The 10,165-nt window shown below is 38.8% G+C and overlaps 2 protein-coding genes across 2 annotated transcripts; one reads left to right on the top strand and one right to left on the bottom strand.

Annotated features, from left to right (window-relative positions):
- The first annotated feature begins 2,804 nt into the window (after positions 1 to 2,804).
- Positions 2,805 to 5,683, top strand: LOC121984778 (beta-fructofuranosidase 1-like). The gene is made up of 6 exons (XM_042537908.1): positions 2,805 to 2,958; positions 3,078 to 3,973; positions 4,443 to 4,604; positions 4,679 to 4,914; positions 5,014 to 5,101; positions 5,195 to 5,683. Exons 1-6 carry the CDS (start codon positions 2,916 to 2,918, stop codon positions 5,453 to 5,455), a joined length of 1,686 nt encoding a protein of 561 aa, XP_042393842.1. The 5' UTR covers positions 2,805 to 2,915; the 3' UTR covers positions 5,456 to 5,683.
- A 498-nt stretch (positions 5,684 to 6,181) lies between these two features.
- Positions 6,182 to 9,292, bottom strand: LOC121987584 (probable ribonuclease P/MRP protein subunit POP5). Its single transcript, XM_042541329.1, has 4 exons — positions 8,960 to 9,292; positions 8,570 to 8,772; positions 8,354 to 8,491; positions 6,182 to 6,526 (listed from the first exon to the last, which is right to left on the bottom strand). Exons 2-4 carry the CDS (start codon positions 8,748 to 8,750, stop codon positions 6,378 to 6,380), a joined length of 468 nt encoding a protein of 155 aa, XP_042397263.1. The 5' UTR covers positions 8,751 to 8,772; positions 8,960 to 9,292; the 3' UTR covers positions 6,182 to 6,377.
- Positions 9,293 to 10,165: the final 873 nt, after the last annotated feature.

Genomic DNA, 10,165 nt, shown 5'->3' with positions numbered 1-10,165 from the left:
TTTCCAACTGACAGAGAAGCTTCCACCTGGACTTAAACTTCATAGACCACGTGAATTTAATTAAATGCATTATTTAAAAAAAAAAAAATTCGGTAGTTTCTGACAAAATCTCAATAATTGAGAAAATAAGATTGTCTCTTCCTAATTTTAGCAGACAATCTCAATAATTGTTGGAAACACCAGTGTCAATTAATATGCTCCACATGGTATGTTTTTTCTAAAACTGAAATTAATTAATTCATTTTTTTTGTAATAATACATTGTTGTGTTCATTTTATTCATTTAATTGGATTGGGATACACATCATTTGGGTTAATAATATATAAGTATTTATTTGTTTATTTTTTTGGTGTGTAATGCCCTCCACACACTAAATAAAACAAATCTTATCTCTGTGAAAATATACCAACAAAATAAATGAATGTACTGTTTGTGGTGCTCGATTCTTCCATGCAAAATAACAAAATTAATTATGAAACTTCATAATATTTCTAGATAAATACATATAAATTGATTTTAATTTTCTGAAATAAGTTTCCATGCAAAATAACAAAAAAAAGAAATCTGGCCTCTTCCATTTGCTGGATGACTAGTGATCATACTTAATTGTCTTTTGGAGTGTGTACAAATAAAAAAAACATATTTTTTTTTTTACCAATTATGCATTATATCTATTTCAAAAATGATTTTTTAGAATTGTGTTTGGTAATAAAAAAAATCCATTATTTGCTCCTTTTTTTTAAAACTCTTTTTAGGGTTTTATAATAGTGTCTGTTCTTATTTTTATCAAGGTCAAGCATAGTTTCAACTTCAAAAGAAAAAGAATAATGCTAAATATTTAATTATTTTTAAAAACAAATAATCTCACGACAATGAATCACAGTGATTTACATCAATCGTTCTCAATAATTGCAATGAACAGAGCATAATAATAGAGCCTAATTATGGCATGCTCCAATTATTGAACTAGGTCTTCTCACTAACCCTTTTCTAATTATTAGACATGTTTGTTCTTTAGAAAACATCTCGCTTAAGGTCAATAATTTGTTCTAAAAGGTTTTTCTACCATAAGAAAAGTAAGAATCACAATGAGTTATAATAAATAAATAAAATCAATTAATTAAAAATTTTAAATAATTTTATCATTAGTTGTTACTATAATACTATATTACTTGAATGTATTATTTTTATATGTCTCGGATATCACAACAAACGTGATCAATTTTCATAGATCATAAGTTATTTTAAAAGTAATTGACTAGTTCAATCCAACAATATCAACGCAAGTGTTTGGATATATTCATATTTTTCTTGAATTAGTTTGTTTCACTTTCTTTCTTTCTTTTTTTTTTCAATTAATTATAAAGAAAAAATGGTAATTCAAAATGGACAGCGAACTAATTTAGATCAAGAAATTAAATAAGTTGCGTGGAATGGTCGATCGTCTTGGCTTAATCAAAAGTCTCCCAAATTATTTTCCTTCGCGCGTGTAGACGATTTATCCAGCACATACACACGTACGCAACTTAATTAATATCATCATTTGTTTTTTTTTTAATTTTTTCTTCATATTTCTATTTCATATTTGATATGCTAAGTACCTAATTTTTTTTTATTTAAAATTTTTTATGTGTTTAATAATATAACACAATCTCTAAATTTTAAAGTTTAAAGGTAAAATCTTAAATGACTTAATTACAAACTAAAAAAATAAATTATTTTTTTGGAAAAACATGCTGGTCCGCAACATAAAAATACTATATATATAATTTTGATATCCTATCCATCTTATCACATGCATCTAGAATTTTTTTTGATTTATTTTTTTTATATGTTTAATATTATAATTACCCCTAAATTTTAAAAACAAAATCTTATTAACACAACCGAAAACTTAAAAAAAAACAAATAAATAAAATTACTCAAGGCATGTCAGATCATCAGAGACATCTTGAACCTATGAGAGATGCCCACGTACGACGGTCAAGGAGGTATAATAATAATAATAATAATAATAATAATAATAATGATGATGATGATGATGATGATGATGATGATGATGAGGAGGAGGAGGAGGAGAAGGAGAAGGAGAAGGAGGTGGTGGATGATGATAATAATAATAATAATAACTCGAAATTATATACATAATTGGTGTACAAAATTTCTTAAGAAATGCCTCAATGCGACCACAACATAGCGAGCTAGCTTTCATTTACTATATTGTGAAAATCCCCACGTGATAAGCACGTCATGTAGAATCCTCCACCGCCACACAAACAAATAAATAAATAAATAAATATAAAAATAAAAGTCAAAAATTGAATTTAATAATGAAAATCTTAAAAAGAAAATGGAGGAATTAACCAGTCATCTCTCCTTCCCTCCTTACTTACCTTGTCTATAATTAACGCCTACAACGACATCATTCAATTCAATTGTTCAATATCCATCCACCTCCATGACTTCCCCCTCCCTCCCTCCCTCTTATCCTCCTCTCCTCCACCCACCTCCTTCCTCCAACAAGAACCTCCTCCGGTGCCTCCTCCACGTAGCCGCCGCCGCCCTCTTCCTCTGCCTCCTCGCCTCCCGAAATTACTCCGCCGGAAACGCGAATGGCTCCGGCCCGGAGAAGGCGCCCGCCAGCTGCCTCCCGCTTTCCCGCGGTCCGGCAGCCGGCGTCTCCGAGAAGTCCACCGGCGCCAGGCTCTTCTCCCAGCCCTCGTATCCCTGGACCAGCAACATGCTCCTCTGGCAGCGCACCTCCTTCCACTTCCAACCCCAGAAGAATTGGATGAATGGTCCTTATTTAATTTCCTCTTTCTTTTCCTTTAACATTAATTCTCTCTCTCTTTTTATGTATATATCATTGTTCGTCCTTTTCTTGACCGTTTGTTCTTCGTGCACTGCTGCATGCGATGGCCGGCCGGCGTATCGGAATTATTATACCAGACCCCAACGGTGAGTTGATGTAGTACGATCGGTACGCTAGCTAGCTGGCTCGGTTGGGCTTTAAATAGTAATTTCTCTGATTTTGCGATTACTGGAATAATTAATATCGATGGATCGATGGATCGCAGGGCCTGTTTACTACAAGGGATGGTACCATCTGTTCTACCAGTACAACCCGGACTCCGCCGTGTGGGGGAACATAACGTGGGGGCACGCCGTCTCCGAGGACCTGATCCACTGGTTCTACTTGCCCATCGCCTTGGTTCCCGACCACTGGTACGACGCCAACGGAGTCTGGAGTGGATCCGCCACGCTCCTCCCGGACGGCCGCCTCGCCATGCTCTACACCGGCTCCACCACCGACTCGGTCCAGGTCCAGAACCTCGCCTTTCCGGCCGACCCGACTGACCCGCTTTTGCGGTCCTGGGTCAAGCACGCGGCGAACCCGGTCCTCCTCCCCCCGCCCGGCGTCCACCCCAAGGACTTCCGCGACCCCACCACCGCGTGGCGCGTCGTCGTCGACGACGACGACGACGGCGACGCTGCGTGGCTCGTCGCCATCGGATCCAAGAACGACTCGCGGCGGCGCCACGCCGGGATCGCGCTGGTGTACAGGACGGTCGACTTCGTCCACTACGAGCTGCTCCCCGGCGTGCTGCACGAGGTGGAAGGCACGGGGATGTGGGAGTGCGTCGACTTCTTCCCCGTCGCGACGACGCAATCGACGGCGGGACTCGACTCGTCGACGCCGGCGGCCCCCGGCGTGAAGCACGTGCTCAAGGCCAGCCTCGACGACGACAAACACGACTACTACGCGATCGGGACGTACGACGCGACCCGAAACGCATGGACGCCGGACGACCCAGAGTCCGACGTGGGCGTCGGTCAACGCTACGACTACGGGAAGTTCTACGCGTCCAAGACCTTCTTCGACCCGACGAAGAAGAGGCGAGTGCTTTGGGGTTGGATCGGCGAGACCGACAGCGAACGGACGGACCTGGCCAAGGGTTGGGCCTCACTCCAGGTAACCAATTTAATTAATTTAATTAATTTAATTTAATTTAATTTAATTCTCCTCCGACATATCTGGAGTTAGCATTAAGTATACAATTTGGAACTTTAATCTTAAGACAATTACCTTCACGACAAGTCATACTATGCTTAAAAGCAATGTCCCTGCATTTATCTGGCTATTTGTTTTTTGAATTATCTATCTATTTAATAATTTATTAATTACCGCACGAACTCTCTCACGGGATCCTGCACGAACTAAGCCACGCGTATGGATTAGATTCGAAAAGCCTCCCCCCGTGATTGGATGTGACAGCAGTGCCAAATCCAGGCAACCCACGTGGCAGCCAGTTTACGGAAAAGTACTTGCGATTTTCGGCGCGTAGTGGGGCCGGGCAGTTCGACGTCCACGTGACCGGCCGGATTAATATTGCATTTATATCCTTCTATCTAATTTATTTCTAATTTGGGCTAATTTGCAGGGCATTCCAAGAACGGTGGTGTTCGACCGGAAGACCGGCAGCAACCTCCTTCAGTGGCCGGTGGAGGAGGTGGAGAAGTTGAGGCTCGACGGAAAAGAGTTCGCCAACATCACTGTCGCCGCCGGCGCCGTCGTGCCTTTAGACGTCGGAAAAGCCACACAGGTATTTATATAAAAATTATAACCGCGTGACTACCGCCCTTGTATAGTGTATTAACTATATATTTGGATATATAGTTGGACATCGTTGCGGAGTTCACAGTGAATGAATCAGCTTTGGCGAACACAATCGAGGCCGACATTGGATACAATTGCAGCACGAGCAATGGAGCGGCCGGCCGAGGCGCGCTCGGTCCATTTGGCTTACTCGTGTTGGCGGATCGGGAAAGATCGGAGCAAACCGCGGTCTATTTCTACGTCGGACGGAGACCGGACGGCAGCATCGGCACCCATTTCTGCCAGGATGAGCTCAGGCACGAACACTCAATTAGTTGATAAATTTATTATATATATATATTTTTGCATATTGATCCGTTTATTTATATGAATTTGTGTGCGATTACCATATTTAGGTCGTCGGCGGCGAGTGATCTGGTGAAGAGAGTGTATGGGAGCTTAGTCCCTGTGCTTGATGGCGAAACCTTGTCACTAAGGATAATGGTGAGTAATACAATTAACAAATCAGAAAAACTTATCGAAAATTCTAACATTAAAAAAGAAACTAAAATTTCGATGAATTTGAATTGAGTAAAGGTGGATCATTCGATCGTGGAGAGCTTTGCGCAAGGAGGAAGGAGGTGCATAACATCAAGGGTGTACCCGACAAGGGCCATTTACGGGGCGGCACGGCTCTTCCTCTTCAACAATGCCACCGCCGGCGACATCACGTGCAAGTCACTCAAGGTCTGGCCGATGGACTCGGCCTCCATCAGGCCGTTCGACGAGCAATATCGCTCATCGGCCACTAAGCTCGGTCCAACTCAAAGGGGATATCAACGGAAGTTTTTTATTTAATTTTTTGTTTTTAAATTTCCATTTGCTTGTGTGAGAGGAATGTAATTAATGTTATTGTGGGAGGATATATAGATTCTTATAGTATAATTTTTTATTTTTTTATTTAAATAATCTTGGAGATGATTAAGCATTTATGCATGCATATATATTGATGTAAAATGTTCAATTCGTGTATAGTTCTTTGAAGTGTACCAAGTTGAGTGACACATTTACTTTATCATGAATCAATCTAAGTCAGTCGAGCACAACCAACAAGCGCACAACCCAGGTCTAGGTAGCCACATACAGGCTAGATTCATCCATAGAGTGATCGTCATTGGATGAACACTTCCAAGTCTATAGATGGGACGACAAAGACACCAACAGAATATCGTAAAAAGAAAGAACGAAAGAAAAATTCTACAAAAGCACTAGATGATGACGACAAAGGTCCCACTTCAAACATCTCCAGAGAGAGCTAGGCTCCACTGGACACTCTACCGACCTCAATCAAACTCGATCAATTCGATATAACTAACCCTATAACCCCAATCAATCTGGCCAAGTCCAAGTTGCTGACCTTCAGTAGCCAATCCCCAAAACTGAGGTCTAAGCCAATTGGAAGAACTACCCAACATGTTTGTTGTATTTTCGATTATAACACATACTCAAACTATAATGAACAGTTCATGAAAACATGCTACATGACAGCAAAAAACAAGTTTAGTGAGCAAAAAACAAGTTTAGTGAGCCTCAAACAAGTTACTATTGCACTGATTTGGGTTAAGGTAAGGTACATGCTATTGGACTGTCAAGGAACAAGGGTGAAAGTCTGAACTAGCGTACACACAGCAAAATAGAAATAGGAGTGATTTGAAGAGGTTAAAATACAAGGAATGGAGAGGTATAAATGAACTCATGTATTGGAGCTGACCTGGTGGTGCTAGGAATCCAAAGCGTTGATTTTAACAATGCTATCTTTTCTAGCATCGGTAAAATTCAGGCCAACACTATCACCGGCAGCTAAAACAAACTGTTCATACTTAGCTTCCTCACATTTGATGGCAGCTTTCTTACAGGCTCTGATACACCCTGGCAAAGATTAAGGAGAAAATTGCAAATTTTTAATACCACTACGGTCAATTAAAAAGATGCCAATTGAGCATATGTAAACATTTGTTACAGAAATCTATTCAAAGGGTATTTACATGTTGTGGCAGATATCTGATAAGGATAAGAAATGGTTGTGATGAAAAAGATACCAGAGTTTGTCGAATGATGGCGATGAAGCAAGAAAAGTTCAGTTGCACTATAATTCACAAAGTTTGAGAACCATCATATGACTAAGGCATTTGGCCAATCATACTACTGGAAAAAGTACAAGAACCTCAAATTCAAGGCCAGTGGACCATTTCTAGGCTATGATATGATAAATTTTTTCAAAAGTATTGATTTGATCTATTGTCAACACGAAAGAGAAAAACTATATCTGTGTATCTTGGACTTCATAAATTTTGTTCTTGCATTGAGTCTACAACAACAACAACAACAACAACAACAACAACAACAACAACCAAGCTTTTTCCCACTAGGTAGGGTCGGCTGTATGAATCCTTTTACGCCATTGAGCCCTATCTCCTATTATATCATCATCTATATTTAAATAAATTTTATCTTGTTTTATTGTTGCTAACCAAGTCTTTTTTGGTCGTCCTCTTCCTCGTTTGATGTGCATATATATCATAGTTTCACATCGCCTAGCTGGAGCACTTATTGGTCGTCTAAGTACATGTTCGTACCATCTTAAACGTGTCTCTCGGAGTTTGTCCTCAATAGATGCAACTCCGACTTTCTCTCTAATGCTCTCATTCCTTATTTTGTCCATCTTCGTATGTCCACACATTCACCTTAACATCCTCATCTCTGCAACTCTCATCTTATGCTCATGTGCTCAAGTCATAGCCCAACATTCAGCTCCATATAACATAGCAGGTCTAACTGCGATTTTATAGAACTTACCTTTAAGTTTAAGAGGTATTTTACGGTCACATAAAACACCCGACGCTCCCCTCCATTTCACCCATCCTGCTTGTATTCTATGTAAGACATCTCTCTCAATCCCTCCATCATTTTGTAAAAATAATCCTAAATATTTAAATCTCTCGGTTCCGGACAACTCGTTCTCTCCTATCTTAACAATTGTTTCATTACTTCTAATATTGATAAACTTAAATTCCATATATTCTGTCTTTAATCTACTAAGCTTAAAACATTTCCCTTCTAGTGTTTTCTTCCAAGATTCTAGCTTAGCATTTACTCCTTCACATGTCTCATCTACCAAATAATATCATCTGCAAACAACATGCACCACGGTACTGTGTCTTGAATGTGCGCAGTGAGTTTGTCCATAATTAGTGTAAAAAGATAGGGACTTAGGGCTGATCCTTAATGTAACCCTATCTTTATTGGAAATGCTTCAGTTACTCCGCCTGAAGTCTTTACTCTGGTCGTTACATCCTTATACATATCCTTAATTAGTTCAATATATGTTACGCTAACACCTCTCTTTTCTAAAATTTTCCATATAATTTCTCTTAGGACTCTATCATAAGCTTTTTCTAAGTTAATGAATACCATGTGTAGATTTTGTTTTTGCTCCCGATATTTTTCAATTAATTGTCTAAGGAGATGTATAACTTCTATTGTGGGTCTACATAAACCTATATCACAAAAAAGTCATATTTATGTTCATAAATACAAACAAACTAGTTGTCTAAGTCGAATGCATCCATCAACAATTTTTAGGAGTATAACATGAGAAAAGTAGATAAGCATGCAACCTAGGTAAAGTAGTATTCGTTGAAATTCACATAAAACTCAACTGCTAAAACAAATTTTGAAGAGGACAAGTTTACTCACCACTCAGATCAAGCAAATTAAATGTAGCCGGGTTGTTCCCAATGCTCCTGATCATTGTAATAGCAGACCAAACTTTCTGGTACTCCGAGCGAGAAACTCTGATGATGCATATCTTTGTTGTGGTATTGACATACTTCACTGTAAAATTCACCATTTTAGAGCCATGAAAATTCCAGGAATTCATTTCCTATATTAACTGACAAAATCAATGAGTACCCTGGAGGGATCCAAGTAATAGCGCAAGGCCACACTCCCCAAAATTTAACTGAACGCTTTCCTTGATTGCTTTGGAGATACTGCTTGAGCTAATAACCCTCGTTGTATCCCTTCCAATGAAGTCTCTTTCTCCATGTATAAATATTTCCATCACCAAATATCTATTTTTGAATTGCACCATCTTAAACTACTAGCTATGTAACCTGCAGATTCAACATGTAAATTTCATTGATACGCAATTTAAAACCCATTGAAAAAAATATATTTTGCAAAAGCTCTAAAACCGCATCGCATCGCATCGAATCAAACAAAAAGCAGAAATTGGCGCACTGATGCAAGTCGTACAAGACAATCGACAATCAAGGGAAACAATAAAGTGAAGGATCGCACCTGCAACGAAGGGCTTACAGGAAGAAAGGTGATTAGCGAGCTTGCTGTTGGCTGGAAGAACAGGAGACCCCTTGCTAGGGAAACAAAATTGAAGAAAACTGCAGGGACAGTGAAAGAAAAGGAAGGAGCACCTTTTTCCTCTGGCCGGGAGAAAAGGAACAGGGGAGAAGAAGAAGAAATAGAGAGGAGGTATCGGCGGACGGGTGGTGGAAGGCAAAAGTTGCTGTTATCACCCGGCGGGGCTACAGCTGCGCAATGGCGAGGAGGAGGATCGACGGGCGACGGCGGAACCCAACTCACGAAGGCGGCGAAGGCTAGGGTGTTAGAGGTGGATTAACGGGTAGCGGATTCCCGGATCTAAACCGAAGGAATACGGTTTAACTTTTCAAACCCTTAATAAATAAATAAATTTATAATTAAAATTTAGATAAATTAATAAATAAATTTATTCTTCATCAATTTTGTTTATAAATATTTAACGCAATTTTTAATTGTGAAAACTTAAAATTATATATGAATTAATATAAAATGAACTGAGTTATTTATTAGATACAATGGTCATTTTTTTTAAAAAAAACATGGTATTGAAAATTATTGATATTACAGAAGAAACAATCAAATAAAATAATAGACCCATTTTTTTTTGTTGATATTTATTTCACACATGACACTGATGGTAAGAAATGGTACACGTGGTAGACCCTTACTCAATTAAATCGGAAGTTTGGATGGCATCCTTCAACATGAGGATTATGTGGCAATATCAGTCGGTTCAGTCTTCTGAGTTAGTCTGATCTGTCAAGTTGCCGACTTTTCGACTCGCCCAAGCCCTCAACCTTGAACCTCCCGAGCTTTCATGATGAAGTGATTAATAATATTAAAGAATGAAAAATGATATGCTTAAGAAAAAAAATTTAAAAAAAAAATTAAAAATAGACACGTAAAATGATGGATTCATAAAAAATGAAATAATGGGTTATGACTTATGTGTCTATCCTTGAACTTTTTCTTGAATTTTTTTCCTTCAACATATCATTGTTCTTAAAGAATATAATGATTACTAATGAGATCCTTTAATGAGTTCTTCTTAAAGGGCTCTTTATCTCAATTTCTATCTTCTTTTGGATTGGTCCCTTCTAATATCTAAATATGGTGCTAACTTAGGCATCGGAATGAATTCGTCAGGATAATGCCTGGCAAATCCTT

Source organism: Zingiber officinale, chromosome 5B (genome assembly GCF_018446385.1).
Source record: "Zingiber officinale cultivar Zhangliang chromosome 5B, Zo_v1.1, whole genome shotgun sequence".
Taxonomy (NCBI): Eukaryota; Viridiplantae; Streptophyta; class Magnoliopsida; order Zingiberales; family Zingiberaceae; genus Zingiber; species Zingiber officinale.
This window is presented reverse-complemented; position numbering and strand designations above follow the sequence as displayed.